We start from the raw sequence: 18,690 nt of genomic DNA, 5'->3' as shown, positions 1-18,690 counted from the left end.
GAGCAGACTCGTTTACATTCTTGTAATTGGGATATTGCCTGCGGCGATTCGACGGGGGAAGGGAAGCTGGTATAGTTATCTAGGGCGTCAGAAGAAATGATCACATTGATCAGTATCCGTCGCCAGAGAGAGATATATAAGTGCAGTGAAATTCGGCGAGGCCTATACTGATGAAGTCATGGTGAGACGAACGAGGAGGATACAGCACGACACATTTGGACATCAACCATCACGCATGGAGATTTGGAGACGAAAGTGACTAGTGAGTGAGGTATACATAAACTCGTTCTAGCGCTAAGGTTGTCTCAACTGTTGAGGACTCGCTAGATGTAGGTCGTGTTAACGGGAAAGTGTCATTACCAATCGGTATAGTGTCCACTATACATCATTAATATTGCCCAGCATTGTACTTGAGCAGGTAGGTTCTATTAGGTGTCAACGTTCGGTAAGGAAGCTCACGTTTTCTTAGTCGATTCGGAACTTTCAAATCATGCTCTGATGAATATGTTGATTTCGAGCATGTGATGAAAGTTTCTCACTGACTAAAGAGCCAACCATCAAGTCTTATAAGCCTACTATAATATGATGAGGATGACAATATAAAACCACGTGGGTCTATAGATGGAATACCGCGGTTATTTACGTATAGCCGAATTATAAATTATTTCGTTAAGTTTGGAAATGAAAACATTCTGTCGAATGGAGCCAAGATATAGTCAGCCTGTTCTATTATTGAAATATTTCATGACCACGTTTCAACATACGTGGTATGCATTTCTACGATAATATAATCAAACGGTGAACATTGACTAGAAATGATTTTCTCGTAGATCATTTATTCACATGCATTTACGTAAATTTTCGAAACTTTAACGTGGGGAAATTACGGCAGGCAACAAAAAGTCCTTCAATCGCTATGTACACCATCCTTCATCTGAAGCCCTTTTTAGGGTGTCGTTGTAGGTTTGACTGTTTCTCGCAAAACATTCTGCAGCGATTTTATCACACTCGCAAACTTTGAGTTTCCACCGGTCTTCGCCATTGCCATCTGCGTAGTGAATTCATGTCAACTCAGACTAATCTTGTATCTATGTGAACGAATAGTCTTTACCACAATATATCTTTTTATTTGTGCAATGATAACCGTACTTGACCAGAAATCTCTGAACTTCTTTGAAACCCCGCCCGATCAAAAAGTCGCGAACGTGATAGTAACAATCGTCATGATTTTTACAGCACCTGTCAAATGTAGTAAAATATAGCCTACAAGGTTGGAAATCGGTAACACGAAGCACGAGATAATAGACGCGTCCCTATATTCCAGAGATCGGAAACCTTTCTTGTCCGAAGAGCCATATTGGCCTTATTTTTCCATTACCTCTCAAAGAGCCATACATGTCAATCAGCTGTTACGTTACAATTGAAAACTCCTGACGTCATGGCAGTGACGTGCGGTGAGGCACGCCCGCCCCCCCCCCATCCCACAAACGCGTACGCACGTAACAATAGCAGCGGCCATAGAGAGCATCTTCTGTGCACACTAATAGCCGTTGCAATTCCATATTTTACAATACGTGTAGGACTGGTCGCTATTGTGCTAAATGGGCAAGTTTTAGACGGATAGTAATTACTATCTCTTCAAATACCGGTATAAATTATACGAAGCACAGAAAATAGCATCCTCAGTTGCAAATATTTTCAGTAAAAAAACACTAGATTTGCCGAATTTCCAAGGAAAATGTACTAGGCCAAGTCAAACTACACTAGATCTAGTGCAAAATAACTAGGAGTGGCACCACTGACCAAACAGCAACAACGCAGGCTATGTAAGTATAGCTATCACATACCACAATTAGGGGTTATAGGTATTGCAGTCGCACACAGCATAAAGGACACAAACAACGACAATTTAGCTTCTGCAAGGAGCTATTACATACCACAATTTAACGTAGCTATGCATGGAAAATATATAACAGCTATATAAATATAGGAATGTATTGGCTCCGCATTGCGTATTGGCCGTCGCTACTATATTATTTATAGCTACGAGACTGTTGGATTCCGGAATCGATAGCGCGTTTCACTGCGCTTCGATTGTCCAATTGTTAGCGAATAGTGCATGAGGCTGATTCGTTTGTGCCTCACCTGGCCATTGTTTCTCTGCGATGGCATTGTTTGTAATAAAGCCGAATTTCACATTGATTGGCGATTTTGAGGGGGTTCTGGTGCTCTGACACTGTTAGTATTTGGATTTTCGGAATCAGTATGACGATAGCCCTTGATTGATACCAGTTATTATGAATTCCGAGCTATTTATGATGAATTGCATTGTCGCAGGTGAGGCACGACCCTCCCGTGCCTCACCTGTGCCTCACCTGTCCCTCACCTTAAGTTTGGCGCTGTATTTTTGAATAATAGTTATGTAGATTGATGATGTTGGGTGATAAAAATGTTCAAATATAGTTATTTATGAACATCGATGAAAACATCAATAAATCATCGACTCATCGAGGGTTTTCACGATTTTCACTTATTCAACCAGACGACAGGTGAGGCACTGCCTCACCTGCCTCATTGGACCGCACGTCACTGCGTCATGGTAGCACTAATTTGAACTCGCTGCACGGGTTTTGTCGTGAGCGCCACATTTTCTCTGTAAAAACTCGAACTAATCTGAGTTAGGAGAACGTAGGTTCGCCGTGATGCTTCTATGATTACATGCGTATAGGTAGAGCGAAACATGGTCACTACAGCAATCTATATATAGGCCTACCCACTCTTAAGCTGTTGACGAAAATTTTGAAATATTCAATTATTATATTGTTTTTTTCTACTGATGCTCATTGTTCATGAATCACAAGATTTTGAACATTTTTCTCCCAAATTCACACAATCTGCATTTTATTGTTCGAAAATTGATAACGCAATTCATCGTAAACAGCTTAGAATTTGTTATAACTTATTAATATATTTCTTTTATTATTATAAATTAGTATTATGTATTATAATTTATTATTACAATGTAACTGTCGCACTGTGATTCCGAACATCTAAATACTGATCGACTTCTCAATTCCCAAGTATTTGGCGGTAACAAATAATGTTGCGCTACAAGCCTATTTCATCGCCGGTAGAGCTACTTCCCAATCAAGCAAGTGGATGGCTATGGCGTTGTTTGTAATTCGAGTTTGTAATTGTGAATGTCGCGTCCAAGGCAGTTCATTTCGCGCCGTAGATCAGGAAGAAAATGTGTATTTGAAACCTGCATTGCCATATTGGTGTCGTCATGTCTGCTATTCTCTATCATCAATCAACGTATCGCGCAATTCACGATTTCGAATCGGCTAGGCTACATCGGATACGCGAGTGATATTGGTCGCCTGCGCGACAGTCACTCAAGGATTTTGACAAGAGTTCTAGCCCCTAAACCTGAAGACGGCATTGCCTTTGCCTCTCAAGACAAATTTGAGGATTTTGACAAGAGTTCTAGCCCCTAAACCTGAAGACGGCATTGCCTTTGCCTCTCAAGACATGTTTATACTACCACGGGAATAATTATACTGGTTGTGATTAAATTTATTAACAAGTTGCTGCAATATTGATCAATTTAGTACAAAAATAAATATTTGGCAAAGAGCAATATCTTATACCCAAAAAAGCCATATATGGCTCGCGAGCCACAGGTTCCCGAACACTGCTGCTATATTTGCATATAAAAAGCAAGAATCCACGGCGAATCTCAAGGACGAAGTGAGTGTTCAATGTTAATTGTTCAGTTGTATTGGTAACCAATGTTCCCTGTAAGTTTTGCCGAGTCTGCGCACACTCATCAACTCACTTCGGTGACCCTTGGAAAACAGTGCGTAATGACTAAAAAAAAGTCATCACTTCGGATTTCTTTTGCGCAACTTATATTTTCTGTGCGCAGGGACCGTGTCAGCACCAGACATGGGGTGATTACTTCATGAATGTAATCGATTGCGATTACGATTACTTCTGAATGACGCGATTACGATTACGATTACGATTACAGCAAAATCAGGAAGTAATCGATTACGATTACGATTACATTGGAAAAGTAATCACGATTACTCACGATTACATTTATTTTGCATCTTAGAAGTTATATAGGAAGACAATATATGGATTGCGCTGAAAAGGCCTAATGAGATAACAATCTTCCTAAGATGCGTCATTGGCTTGTTACGTCATGATGTACCGATTGCCCATTTTTGTAGAGGTCGATTTATCGCACCCAACGATTTGCATTCTTGCCAGGTCCATAACCGCCGCCCCCCAAATTTCCCAATAGGGTGGAGAGCGAGATCGAAGGGGACTCAAAAGTATTTCGCAAACCAACATAAATTATACAGTCTTTTCGAGAGATTTAATTAACTTGAAAATTATCTCTTGATAGCTTGATTTTGAAATGCATACGTCTCCTCCTAAAAAAGCATACATAATTTATAGTAGGGTTGCATTTAAAAAAAATGGTTGTTCAAAACACTTTGTGTTTAAAACATTTTTTAAACGGTGTTTTAAAAACAAAGGCTTTAAAAAACTAAATTGTGTTTATAAAGTTGTAACATTATGCCATAATTGTGTAAACACTTTCCGAAAAACATTTTGTATGAGCCTACGGACAATTACCACCCGATTTGGCCGACGTACATCCAGCACCGTAACTGCCGCACCCCAAACCCCCCAATTGGGGGGGGGCGAGCTCGAAAGTGGCCCAAAATTATTTCGTGAATTAGCATAAATCCTAGAGTATTTTTTGAAAACTTATGCAAATTTTTCAATTTTTTTTCGCGCTGCGCGCAAATTCCAGTAGCCATTTGTCTTTATTATTGGGTATTGGGCCATTACCGCTCCACGACCCACCAAGACATACAATCAAGTTTTGGGCCATATAACATGCGACTCCAAGAAGTGTGCCAGAACGATCGGCAGCGAGAAAACCTTGGCCGAAAAGGTCTATTACCTTATGCTGACCGAAGACTGCGTTATATATACAAAATACATATAGGTTTAATTGTCCATAGGCGCCTAAATGACTGGCGCCAAATGTTGCTGTCTTTGCAATCTGAACCTCACAAGACAAATACCATCCCGCTGGGAAAAATTTTATGCCAGTGAAGAAATACCAATTTGAAATCGTGTGCGTCTCTTAGTTTAGAAGCTCACGTTCGGGCGATTCTATATTTTTTGTTGTAGCAGACTGGAAGTCACGAAATAACATTATGTAACGAAATCATATCAACGGGTCCGCCCGCCGAAGATGTTTAATTATTATTTACGGGCCCGCCCGTTTTCAAGACACTTCACTCGGCTCTACCGGTGAATCTAATTACGTGAGTAGAGAGGACAATAAATTGATAGCATAATATATATGCAATCGTCGATCTGATTGACCGATTTTATCATAAATTATCGAAAATTTTCGCACTTCGCGCTGCCTAACAATACAGTACAGATGATTTCGTGACAAACGCGAACAACGTGATGGGGGGGTCGTTTTACACCCTATGGGAGCCCAAGACCCACGTTTTTTGGGGCCCGACGAGGTACTGTTTCGTTCCTGCCAATAGGTATACGCCCTAAGACGTTTAATTATTATTGAGTCGTCCTACCTTTTCTAACAGACCTCACTCAGCTCTACCGGCAAATCTGATTACGTGAGCAGAGAGAAGATAAAAATTGATAACAGTATATATGCAATTCCCGATCATATGATATGATATGATATGATATGATGTTCTTTTTCGCCTGCACCATCGAGATGCTTTGCGATACGGCCCCATGAGGTCATCTAGTCTGCGCCCCCGTTTTTTTTCTCCTCCGTGCTATCCGTGATTGCTGAGCGCCTAGCAGGATAGCTGCAGATACCAATTTTCGAGTCTTTGGTATGACCCGGCCGGGGATCGAACCCACGACCTTCCGCTCGAGAAGCCGGACGCATAACCATTACACTATCTCGCTCGGTAGAGAGCAGAGAGAAGATAAAAATTGATAACAATATATATGCAGTTCCCGATCATACTGACCGATTCAATCATGAATTCTAGAAATTTTCCGCGCTTCGCGCGCTTCGGCGACAAAAGCTGATTCACTAAACAAACTCCCAACAATATGACAAATAGCGGTAAACAGGGTATCGCCGGAGGGGGGTCTTGGGGGCGAAGCCCGCCAGAAGTTCGGCCTATAACCCTATGGGGGGCCCAAGACCAAAGTTTTGGGGGGGGGCCTGACGAAGTGCTGTTGCGGCCCTGCGTACATCGATAAGGGATGGTTGGAACCCTCAAAATAGTCTGTTCAACAGTTATAGTCCAGATATTTCATCAAATGAGCTATATTTACCCTATATTTTCAATTGTCAATCTCAATCCACTAGGACGTCACAATTTTATATTCGTGACGTCGTGGTTTAAAAAAAAAAACATTTTTAAACAAGGGCCATGTTTTAAACATGTCTGTTTTAAATTGATTTTTGTTTTAAACCCTAATTTATAGTAATAGGCATTTAGGTGCCAGTCAATACCGTGCCACGACACACCAAAAGATATACGCAGTTTCGACCAACATGCGACTTCACGAAGTGTGCTATACTAAAGAAAGACCTTGGTCGAAACTTTGGGTATGTGTCCATTGTCAATAGCCACGTTGGGTGGACGTGACTAATAGTCCGGTCCTTCCAATCTGAGCTCATAATGCAAATGCCACCCGGGGCACCCACAGGGTTATAAAGACATGACAATTTGTGTGTGCGTCTCACCAAAGTTCTTGCGCCACTTCAATATTTTTTTATTATATAACAGACTGGAGGTCACGAATTAACAACATAAACTAAAGTAATTATAACAAGATACCGGACGTTATAATTATGAATTACGTGCTCCCAGCTATACAGGTAAATATGACCATCGGGGCTAAGAGAGGATTAAAAATTAATAGTAATATAATGCAATTACTGATAATATTGACGAAATTCGGTCTTCAACTTGAAAATACCGCCCTATGGGGACAAAGACCAACGTTTGGACTGGGGGACAAATTGCTGTTTAGGTCCAGATTCTAGCTACAACCCACGCTAACATGGTATAGAAGCCCATGGCCATGACGGCAGGTCCCAATGTTGAGTAAAGAATTTTGAAATAACGATTGACGCCCGTTTCAAGTAGAGTCATATGAGAATAAGATGAAGCCGGGGCGCGATGAAGCGAACATAAAATTCTGCCTTCAACTTCATACTGCAAGCTGCCGTTACGAGGAACGGCAAAGACGGCTCGGTTATGATATATATCATTAGCTATTGATTATTACTGCTTCCTTGTGGAAACCGTAATATTTTATTTGGCGAGTACAAAATTTCAAATCTTTGTCCGGTGTACGTACGTAGTAGGGATGGTGTGAACGTGAGGTTCACGTTCGCGTTCTGTGTGTGAACCTCAGAAATTTTGAAGTTCGCGTTCACAACAGAACCTTGGTAGGTTCTGCACTGTGTACCTTTTTCATATATATTACAATTTTCACTTCATTATAACTTATTTGGTTCACATTTATTGCATTTCAACTGCGAACCGCTCTATGCATGGCACTGGCAGCATAAACGATCAACACCTGGACAATTTCAAAAAATTTACTTACTTTCTAACAAAAGTTTGCTCGAAATATCCAGCTTTCCGTTTGTGAATATTTAGTGACTCTCTGCTGTGAGCTTGACCGGCAATCACACAATATCAAGAGCGAAATACACTACATGTAGATAGCGAATGATGCTTATTCAATCGATATCGTTTTCTGATGTAAAAATCTAGTATCGTACGGGGTCAATCTTGTCTTCACATGTTTGCTGTATCATAAAAACCAAATCCGTGCGATTAGGGTGTTGGCTATTGTTGTATAACTTGTTAATGGAGTAATAGTGGTAGCAAGTATAGAAACCCGTTTTACACTCTGCGCAATATCCATGTAGCAATACTCAGACGCCGAATACATTTTCGGGTCTGGCCTAGACCGTTAAGGCGTAAGCTTACAGTGCCTGGCAAGTCCTCGTCGAAATTGTTGGCGAAGCGACGGAAAATATTGATTTATAGGATTATTATATCATTTGATTGCCTCAGTTGATACATTTAGCGACGTTTAAAACGTCAATATGTACTTCAGCATTGTGCCATTATGTGGCTCGAGTCGTCGCTGGGTATATCGTGTACACTGTACATTAATATAGGCTATCACTTCATTGAAATATAGGGTTGGAATTAGCAATATGACGTCACGTGACGTCATGAGGTTCACGTTCGCGTTCACACAGAACCTTTCAATAAGGTTCGCGTTCACACGAACCTGAACCTTTTAGAGGTTCACACCATCCCTAGTACGTAGTACATAGGCCTACTGCTCGCCAAGAAGCAACGGTCAAACTGCGTTTAACTAAGCATAGCTAAACATCCAATACATAAGTTACTATTTTAAACTGGGCAGAATGGAGATTAATTATCCTGCTGCGAGGGAGTGGCGTATGGAACGTGTTGATAACCTGATATACAGCACGACGGGTGTTCTTACAATCACACTAATGTAGGGTACGTACTAGGGATCGTGTGAACCCCTGAAAGGTTCAGGTTCGTATGAACGCGAACCTTTTAGAAAGGTTCTGTGTGAACGCGTACGTGAACGTGAAAACTTGACGTCACATTGCTAATTCGAACCCTACATTTCAGTGAGGTGATAGCTGATATCAATGTACAGTACACGATACATACTATAGCGACGACTCGGGACGAATAATGCCACAATGCTGAAGTACATATTACCTTTTTAAAGGTCACCAGATGTATCAACTGGGACAATCAAATGATATAATAATCCCATAACATCAATATCTTCTGTCCCTTTTCCAACAATTTCGACGAGGACTTGCAAAGCAATAAAAGCTTATGCCTGAACGGTCTAGACCAGACCGGAAAATGTATTCACCGTCTGAGTATCGCTACGTTGATATTGATCAGCGTGTAAAACGGGTTTCTATACTTGCTGCCGATGTTACCCCATTACCAAGTTATACAACAGTAGCCAACACCCCAATCGCACGGATTGGCTTTTATGATACAATAAACATATGAAGTCAAGATTGACCCCATTTCATTGATTGGTTGAATAAGCATCATTCGCTGACTACATGTAGTGTATTTCGCTCTCGATGCTGCGTGATTGTGGGTCAAGCTCGCAGCAGAGTGTCACTAAATATTCACAAACGGAAAGCTGGATATTTCGAACAAACATTTGTAAGTAAATTTTTGAGATTGTCAAGGTGCATACTCGTTTAGTGTTGATTTTTTTATGCTGCCAGCGCCTTGCGTAGAGTGGCTCGCAGTTGAAATGCAATAGATTTCAACCAAAGATGTTAATATGAAGTGAAAATTGTAATATATGAAAAAGGTTCACAGTGCAGAACCTACCAAGGTTCGTTTGTGAACGTGAACCACTTAATTTCTGAGGTTCACACACAGAACGCGAACGTGAACCTCACGTTCACATCATCCCTACTACATACATCGAATATCCATTTACTGTGGATACTTCTTACGCAATGACCAGTGTTGCCACTCTACGTTTCCGGAAAAACACAAGATTGTGTCGTAAAAAAACACTAGATCGGCGAAAAAAACACTAGATTTATAAATTGCAGGAAAAATTTGCCGTTTTCAAGTAACCATGAAGATCAAGGTACGAATCCATAGATAAGAAGTGTTCCACACATGAATTCGATACATATGTATGATATACTGCATGATCATTCAACGAAAATTAATGAAACGAATTCAACACAAGAAAAAATCAAATATTGTCGCTTTCGAATTGTACGGCATCATAAATATTATTTATCTTTCGATGGTACACCATCGATCAAAGAAAGTATATTTTGTGTGGCATATCGTTCTCACTACCGTACATCTTCAACCAAACAATGGGGAGGTGTCCATGTGCAGCATACTTCATTTCCATGCATGCACAGGAATGTGACAATGCCAAGAGATTCGTCATGAGCTTCCCCAGTAAAGGGAATTTTGATTCACCGAATCCATAGTGCACATATTTCAATCCAGCCAAAATTATGTTGGATGGCATTGACTGATAACCTGCAGCTCATTTTGCGAATTTGCCAAAGCAGACCATTCTTCTGACAAATCATTAAATTCAACAAATAATATCACAGAGGGAAATTGCACAGCTAGAGGAACGATTGATTCTATTTCTCTTTGTGTTGACAAGGCTGTTAACGGATTCAATACACTCAAGCCGGCAAATGAAAATCTTTCCCGAATCTGCAGAGTGAGTTCAACAAGAAACGACAAAGGATTTCACCGAAATCGCTTTTCATTTTTCCGGTACATTCGCTTATAAATACGGATTCACAGCGCACCCTATTACGTAATGATTGCTTCTCACTGCACCACCACAAGGAATTGTTGAAAACAAACACAGCCAGAGACACCAAATCGCCCTATTAGCGATAAATTTAGCGTATGATTTAGTTAGTATGTTCTTAGAATATTCCTTCTTCGCACGATTGCAGAAAAACACTAGATTAGCAAAATTGTGCGACAAAAAACATTAGAACACTAGGACGACCGAAAAAACACTAGATCTAGTGTTAAAACACTAGGAGTGGCACCACTGGCAATGACGAGCAAAGCTAATAGGCTTCTTCTGACGTAATAATGAGCAATAGCATTTGGAAATCAGACGTGTGTGCTATCGCGAACCTGGCATAATATCTTTTCCTTGTTCACGAATGTTCAGTTATGTCATAGTCCTTGTACAAATAAAAAGTAATCGTTCTTTCACTAAGAAATCGATTAGATATGCGAAGTAGTCGATTACGATTACGATTACTTCGGAATCTTTCCGAATGTAATCGATTGCGATTACGATTACTTGAAAATGCTGTAATCGTCGTAATCGATTACGATTACTAATCACGATTACCCCATGTCTGGTCAGCACTGCGCATTTGCGCACGCGCGCAGCTTAGAGGGAACATTGTTCGTAACTATCTAAATCAGTGGTTCTCAACCTTTTTTAGACACGCCCCCTTTATGATAGTGAAAACTTTCGCGCCCCCCCCCCCCCCTTATCATCATATCACAAAAGTCAACCGAGATGCTAGCAACCCCAACATATTCTTCGATGGTATGCAAGGTTATGACTGTTGTTGAGATAATTCAAAAATATGAAATTCAGTCTATATATAGATAAACACGCGTGTATTGGAGGTAAATCGCGCAGGGCACCAAAAGTTTTTCAGTTGACCGCTTCTTTGCGTCCCCTTCAGATGCTTTAACGCCCCCCCTCAAGGGGGCGACCCCCGGTTGAGAACCATTGATCTAGATTCTCAACTGCAATGACTATTATACAATTTCGAAAGTGTTTTCCGTGATCGTGATTTTGGGCCTATAATTTTCAGTGATGTAACGATTTCACTGAGCATCACGTATCATCATCGGTTTACATATCATTGTACAAATGTACGTACGTACGTACATGTATGTATTGCGAGCATCAGTCTTGATTATATACAATGTCTCGTTATTTCTTAGCACCGAGCACGACCAGCGCGTAATTGCCCTCTGATCCACGTATAACCGATTTATCAAAAAGCCTGGAAGTGGGCCGTGCCAGTAAAAGTCGGCAGCTACGCCATCATATTGAAGAATATCGGCCTGGTGTAAATTAGGGTTACCATATTTTTAGATCCGGAAATGTGGACACTTATATTGCAAATCGCAAAAATGTTTTAAAATCGGGTGATAATACAGCCCAATTGAAATTTTTGACTAGAAATACGGATGTGTCGACTACAAAAAGACCATCATTACGAATAGACCCGCTCTAACCTAAATCCTGCTGTGTTGATTAAAACAAGGTGATTTTCCAAAATCAACTCCCGGAAGACCTCCTTTAAGATCATTTTAGCCATTCTTTCAGTGAAATCTAGATGTCGCGTCATGCACGGTCTTTTGCAGTTTTGCCTGTACATTCTACAGTCACCTGGCTCTTGCCACAAACAACAACAACAACCAGCGCAGACTTGCCGCACACAAACAAGACGAAAAGCATTATTTTTTGAACCAACGAGGCTTTCGGCCAGGTGCGGAATGAATGAAATACTATAGAAGCTTCGTCTGTGATTAACGGCAAGATCAGGGCGTCGGCAACCTTTTATACAGCGTGGAAAAATATGTCTCAACATCAAAATATTACCAACTGGCGTGCCAAACATTTTTAGTTTTGTCAAATTTTTCGTTTCAAGCAAGGAATCCCAACAACCGCTGATCTGAAGCTCGCAGCGGCATCGGTAGCGCCCGAGATTCTAGATCAGAGGTGGGCAAGCTTTTTGCTAATCACGGCCGCACTCCAGGTCATAGCCGTAATGAACTAATTAGACGCTAAATGGCTATTGAACTGCCCTTGACGATTTCCAGTGAACTTCGGCCATTTCCACTTTTCACCTAAATCGCGAGTAGTAATGATATGAATAGCTCAAGAGACTGGTTATGATCGCGCGAAGTGCGAAAAATTTTGGGATTCACGAATGGATTCCGTCATTATTATTAGTAGCAGCTTCACATATTACAATCAAATATTTATCGTTTCTCAGCCCATGTGATCAGATTCGCCGGTAGATTTGATTGAGGGGGTGCTATCGAAAATTTAATGATAAAGCGTCTTCGGGTGGGCCAATTGTTATTGGTCACTTTGTTTCTTGCTGATATTTCTTGAACCCCCCATCAGGATTGTCGATATAGTGGGAATATAGTGGAATCACCCAAACGTACCAGATACAAATTTCTTTCGTGAGGAGGACACGATTCCCATTCCAGCTCAGATTACAATTGGCGCTACTAAATTGCCATCGAAAAATGAAGTCGCATTGAATCGCGCGGAGCGCGAAGAAAATTTCAGGATTAATTAAAATCTCTCAAAAATTCGGGAATGAATTCGTAATTTCTATTTGCATGTCGACGGCCGCCAACACATACTAATTGAATTAGGCTACGTGTCGACGACCGCACAAATTCCCTTCCACGGCCGCAGGTTGCCCACTCCTATGTTCTAGATCTCTAGTTTGACGTACTTAGGCCTATTATTTGCACAATTTTCTACAAAAAGATTTCATCGCCCTACAATCGATATTCTGTGGCTGCTTTGGTCGCTTCGAAGTCCACTCTGTTCGGTACCACATCCAATAAGTGAAACGCGCAGAAAGGATATTACGAGGACATGGCTTGATAATGAATGATGTAGGCTAGCCTACCCGCCCCGTATCATACCCGTCAGTTAGATGTCACACAAGGTTGGTGTGATAGGTTTTTCTGCAAAGCTCTATAAAGTTCGCGAATAACATTGTTGCTGCCAAAAATATATTGTAATCGCATACACCATCAGGGGTCACCAACGCGGTGTCCGCGGGCGACCGGTAGCCCGCCCGCGAGAACCAAATGAGTCGCCTTCGGTCGCAGTAGCAAATATTTAAATGAGAGATTTGAAAGTGAGAAGGGTTTCATATGAGCAGCGGAGATTGGCACTTCTGTGCGCAGTACGGCAACGCAGCTGAGCCCAGAGACGCTGGTGCAAGTCCCGGTGAGTGAGTTATCTGTTCTTGGCAAGAGGCGGAAACCCTGCATGTCTAAGTGAAGCAATTCAACTGAGCACAGATAAACGGCGAGAGTAACTGGTAGCCCGTCGCATTAATCAGTACCCAATAATAGGTAACTCTTGGTTTCAAAAAGGTTGGTGACCCCTGGCTTTCAAGTACCAGACGAAACTACTAGAAAGTATCCTTTCGCGAGACGAAAGCGATTCCGAATTCACGTGTAGTCACGGGGCTCATTATTTTCCGATGCGGGTCTCATTTGCACCTAGTGGCTCAGGTTGTGGGCACGGGACTATTCAGCGCCGGTCATTTCGGCGCCTGGACATATCAATATCGAATGTTTCGACCAACATGTGGGGGTTATTTTTATTTCAAGGTTTTATCGCCGCCAATTATTTCGGCAGCGTACTTCACGAAGTCGCGTGTTACACGGCACGTTATATGTCTCTGGCGTCTCCAAGCGTGGAAACACCCTGCGCCAAGATGCCGGTTCCTAATAGTCGTGGACCCACAAGCTGCACGGTACACACCAAACCAGTAGAATAAAGCATCCCAACGGCCTGATACTTTATAATGATGCTGTTTTCTCACGATTGCTAATTTACGGTTGGACTGATTTCTGTATTTTATGCATTTTTATTTTCTGTTGATATATATGAAGGGGGCTATCCATATTAAAACCGTCAAATAGCCAACCGTTCCACTAAACCGCGCGAAGCACGGAGAATACTTTGAAGATTACTAAAATCTGCCCAAAAGGCCCTATATTATATATTAAATTACGAAATAATTTCGGGTCACTTTCGTCACGTGTGGTGAGGTTTAAGGTTGATGAGGCACTGATTCCCTTCAAGAGTCATATTTACAAATTTATAGAAGAATCAGCGTAGCACATTCAATTGACTATGTTATCTCGTATCTCCTAAGCATTCTTCACACATAGGCCACGTCAAAAGTACTACACGGTACTAATTTGATTGAAAACATCTCCGCCAGAGAAATGACAAAGGTGTAGAGTCAAAACTCTCAATGAATCGCAGTAGGCCTACATGGAAAACATGAATTATAAACATTTCTATTTTAGAAAGCGGAAGTCGAAGTACAACTATTCTTACCGATCAGTAGCATCCAAAGGTTCATTTTTACCTCCACTCCCGCACCAGCAACCGTATCCATTGTATTTGTAATAAGCACCCATCGAAAATATGCTACTGGTACCTTGAGCGCATTCTATCAGGCTAGCGAACTGGAATATGCTGCGCCTCCTCCTCGAGAGCTACAAGAGAAAGACATTTCACAATGACATATTGGCTGCCGCGGCAAAGACCAGGCCAGTAGAATGAGGGGGAGGGTATTGCGTCAGTGACCTGTTACGATGTTACGCTTGAACAGTGAACACTGGACTGTCGTTATGAGAACGATTGTCATGATCAAGATTTGAGCCCGACCGATATTGGATTTTTCAGACGATACAGATAACTATCACCTCCGCCGAAAACCTTGATATTCAGCCTATAATAAATGAATATGACATCTAGATATCAAGTTCATTTTCAAATCTTCAGAGCATTTACTTGGACAGCTTTTCAGTCATCGTTATTACATGTATTCAATAAACTAGAAATGCTGCATCTGAAAACTCCTAAGCAGAGTACTCAAATAGGTCCTGCCTATACTTGTACTAATTACTAAAGTGCTTTTGATTTTAGGCTACTTCTACTACAGTTTTCAGTTTCTTATGCATAACTAGTCCTAGAACAATTACTTTTTACTTACTGGGAAATTGTGACGAAACTGGATCTCCTATAGGGTTGCATTTAAAACAAAAATCAATTTAAAACAAACATGTTTACAACAAGGCCCTTGTTTAAAACATGTTTTTTAAGTCATGACGTCACGAATATTCATTTGTGACGTCATAGTAGATTGACAGTAGCAATTGAAAATATAGGGTAAATATAGTAGATGTTTACTCAATTATGGCATGATTTTACGATTTAATGAAAAACACAATTTTGTTTTTTTAAAGGGCCTTTGTTTGAAACACTGTTAAAAACATGTTTTTAAAAAAGTGTTTTAAACAACCATTTGTTTTATAGGGCTGGGCAAAATCGAGTACCTGAGTGCTTCGATACTGAATCACGTATTACGCTTCGAGTCGAGTATTCGAGTATCACTCATTATGACGTCACAATAGAATGCAATATATCAAAGTTCAAATATGTACTTTTTATGCCACCACAAAGAACATAATGTCAGTTATCCGTCACATTAAAGATAGCCTACTTTGGTATTTTTTCGACAATACCGATTTCATTGCACTTCTTGACAATGTTGTGGGATGATGATGACTTCGGGAATGTGTTATTTCCAGTAACGTTCGTAGCTTTGTACTATGTCTCGTATGCTGCGACAGGGCCAATTAAGATTTCAAGACTTCCTCAACGGAAAATAGTATCAAAACTATAATTCTATCGTTAGTAAATTAACTTTCAGTTGCGAGGAGCGTATAATTTCAGTACTCGAAAAACTCGTCTTTTACTACTCGACTCGAATCATTAAAATTAATACTCGATTCATATTCGAGTACTCGAATCATTGTGCCCAGCACTAGATGCAACCCTACTTTTATGTATGAATGGTCACTCAAATCCATTATATCATTTCGCTGCAATTAATTGAAAATGTAGCCTGACGTATAAATAAAGCATATCGTATTTACTTGGTGTGTATGGTAACTGCCAGTGTGCGCCAATCGTAGCGCAGTTAGTGCTAGAAATATCGTCTGGCCGTAATGGCAACTCATTTTCAGATTACACCTGGCCGCCAAGCACTCTCCTCTAAAAATATGAAATGGATTGGCCTTCCTCGCATCTTCTAGGCAAGTAATTTGTGAATTTACTTCTTGGCTGTAGACCTAAAAATCGCTAGATAACAGACTAGGGCACATTATTCAATTTTCTCTATATATATATATGACACTTCTATATGGCACCAATCTTATCCTTCCACTGAAACGACGTTCCGTGTGTCTGATATTAATTGTTTGAAGTATAGCTCCTCCTACGCCTTCCTTTCGAAGATTAATCGAAAAGTGAATGCAAAATTTCTATCGTTCGTTCCATCACGTAGCCAGCATTTCCCAGTATATACAGAAAACAAGCAGTTCTAGGAAGTAATTGCAAGCCAAACGCTTCCTTTCATTCCGAATTTTAAGAAGGCACCGATAGTGCCTTATTCATTTGCTCATGTATTTATCAATTTATCTATTGTGGATCACCGTAGTTACCGCATGCCGCATGGATTCGGTATATACATATTATGTATGCATTCGAAACAGGATTCTGTGAATATGGTTGTTAAAGTAACTTAGAAATAGAAACGTCGTTCAACGTCACCGTGGGCTAAATAGCGTTGACTCATATTCGGAGGACTAGACCGGTTTAAAGATTTTGGACGAAATTTGCTCACGAAATTTGCTACTCCTTCGTCCGTGCTCTGATTCTGCGATAATACATTTACTGCGTTTCCATTCACGGTCGATGGGCCCATTTCGAGAGACTCGGCCGACGAACGAGAGAATTTTGTTGCGCAAGCACACCCACGTCGGCCACCGAGTGAATACATCGGCTTGGCCGTTCGGCCAGGCTTGCGCCGTGTCTTCGATTAGCTAATTGCTATTTGCTACTTACAACTACTTACAATACACTTTTCGTATCATATTAACGATGGCTGCACTCCGGACGGATCTTGGACGCATAGAGAAACCAGCAGAGGTGGTCAAAGTAGTCAAGGAAGCTACTCAAGTAGAATTAGAAGTAGCGGCGCAAAAATCTACTCAAGCACGAGTAGAAGTACTTCTTCCATAAGCAACCTAAAACTACTTGAAGTATCTACTCAAGTAAGTAAGTAGTTTTGAAAACGGTCATAATACATTTGCATGGACTTTCAAAAACTGCAAATTGAGCTATGCTATGCAGAGAGCTTCATGCACAATGTATATTGATGCATCCCAGAAGGTATAAATTTCCGACAGCATGAGCATTCGACTGTATCATGAGATGCAAATGATAGTTTTGCTATGGAAATGAGATGCTAATCTTTTGTTTACTCGAACATCCCGTTTTAGAAAATGTCATGGCATGTTCCCTCACGCAAATTACGGCGTTTAGTTCAGTCGAAGAGCAATACGGAGAAGTTGTATGGATACGATGTTATCACTTTGCGCGATTCGTATACGATGATAAAAAATATGGCGTAACGTAAAAACGCCTTATTATAGTGTAATTGTATTTTAGGGAAATAGACGGGGATGCTACACTTGCTTTCAAGGTTGAACATGTATGTTCTCTAGACAAAAGAACTGAAACTAGTTAGAACTCCAAGTAATGATACTGCGAATTGAACAAGAAATACTAATACTACATCAGAAAGACGAAAAAACAGCATATCTACTTGATGTGAAGCGCAACGGAAATTCTGGGTTTGACTTAATATGTCTTAAAATGGAAAGTTAGAACTCCGTGAAAAGAGCCCGAGAATTCCTCAGTTTCTCATTCTAATTGGGGGGGGGGGGGGTGACACTACTTCTACTTGACAAACTGAAAATAGCGAAAAGTACGTAAGTAGATCACGAAATATTACGAAGTAGAAGTAGCGAAGATTTTATCTACTTGAGTAGGTACCAGAAGTAGAGGATTACTACTTGAGTACTTCGAAAAAGTAGAAGTACTTCGTTACTGACCACCCCTGGAAATCAGGAATTTAATTATGATTGCAACGGAAATTAGTAGTACCAGTACTGCTACGAATTACCCGTAGGCTACCGAAATGTTGTTCGCGATCTGCTCACTTACGCTGCGGCCACAATTCGAAGGTTTGTGTTCTGCGGCATGGATACAATACAAACTACCGTTTGACCACAAACTAGGTGAACTTATTCACATTCCCCTGGTAAGCAAATCATTATCCCATAGCTGACGACCCGAGCGCTCAAATTAAATAAAGTTGATCTTATTTGAAAGCTACTG

At 40.8% G+C, this 18,690-nt stretch overlaps 2 protein-coding genes across 4 annotated transcripts in view; both read right to left on the bottom strand.

Annotated features, from left to right (window-relative positions):
• The window catches only part of LOC145439178 (kinesin-like protein KIF2A), a 280,717-nt gene that overhangs the window by 80,656 nt on the left and 181,371 nt on the right, over positions 1–18,690 (bottom strand). The gene's annotated exons all lie outside the window — the stretch shown is intronic.
• Positions 817–17,378, bottom strand: LOC145439175 (basic phospholipase A2-like). Of its 3 annotated transcripts, XM_080316668.1 has the most exons (5): positions 16,563–16,767; positions 16,383–16,500; positions 14,776–14,936; positions 1,112–1,239; positions 817–1,048 (listed from the first exon to the last, which is right to left on the bottom strand). In XM_080316668.1, exons 2-5 carry the CDS (start codon positions 16,464–16,466, stop codon positions 915–917), a joined length of 507 nt encoding a protein of 168 aa, XP_080172794.1. In that variant the 5' UTR covers positions 16,467–16,500; positions 16,563–16,767; the 3' UTR covers positions 817–914. The 3 variants fall into 3 exon arrangements, with proteins under 3 accessions (XP_080172794.1, XP_080172792.1, XP_080172793.1); XM_080316666.1 differs by lacking the exons at positions 16,383–16,500; positions 16,563–16,767 and adding an exon at positions 17,132–17,378; XM_080316667.1 differs by lacking the exon at positions 16,563–16,767 and having other exon boundaries at positions 16,383–16,532.

This window comes from Botryllus schlosseri, chromosome 5 (assembly GCF_051294905.1).
Source record: "Botryllus schlosseri isolate E-star chromosome 5, Bs_hap1, whole genome shotgun sequence".
NCBI lineage: Eukaryota > Metazoa > Chordata > Ascidiacea > Stolidobranchia > Styelidae > Botryllus > Botryllus schlosseri.
This window is presented reverse-complemented; position numbering and strand designations above follow the sequence as displayed.

Coding starts and splice junctions, on each gene's coding strand:
- LOC145439175 (XM_080316666.1), bottom strand. CDS start 17,287: ATGTATTCACTCGGTGGCCGACGTGGGTGTGCTTGCGCAACAAAATTC. Junction 14,937..17,131: donor ACGAAGGAGTAGCAAATTTC/GTGAGCAAATTT, acceptor TTTCTCTTGTAG/CTCTCGAGGAGGAGGCGCAG. Junction 1,049..1,111: donor AAATAAAAAGATATATTGTG/GTAAAGACTATT, acceptor TTCACTACGCAG/ATGGCAATGGCGAAGACCGG.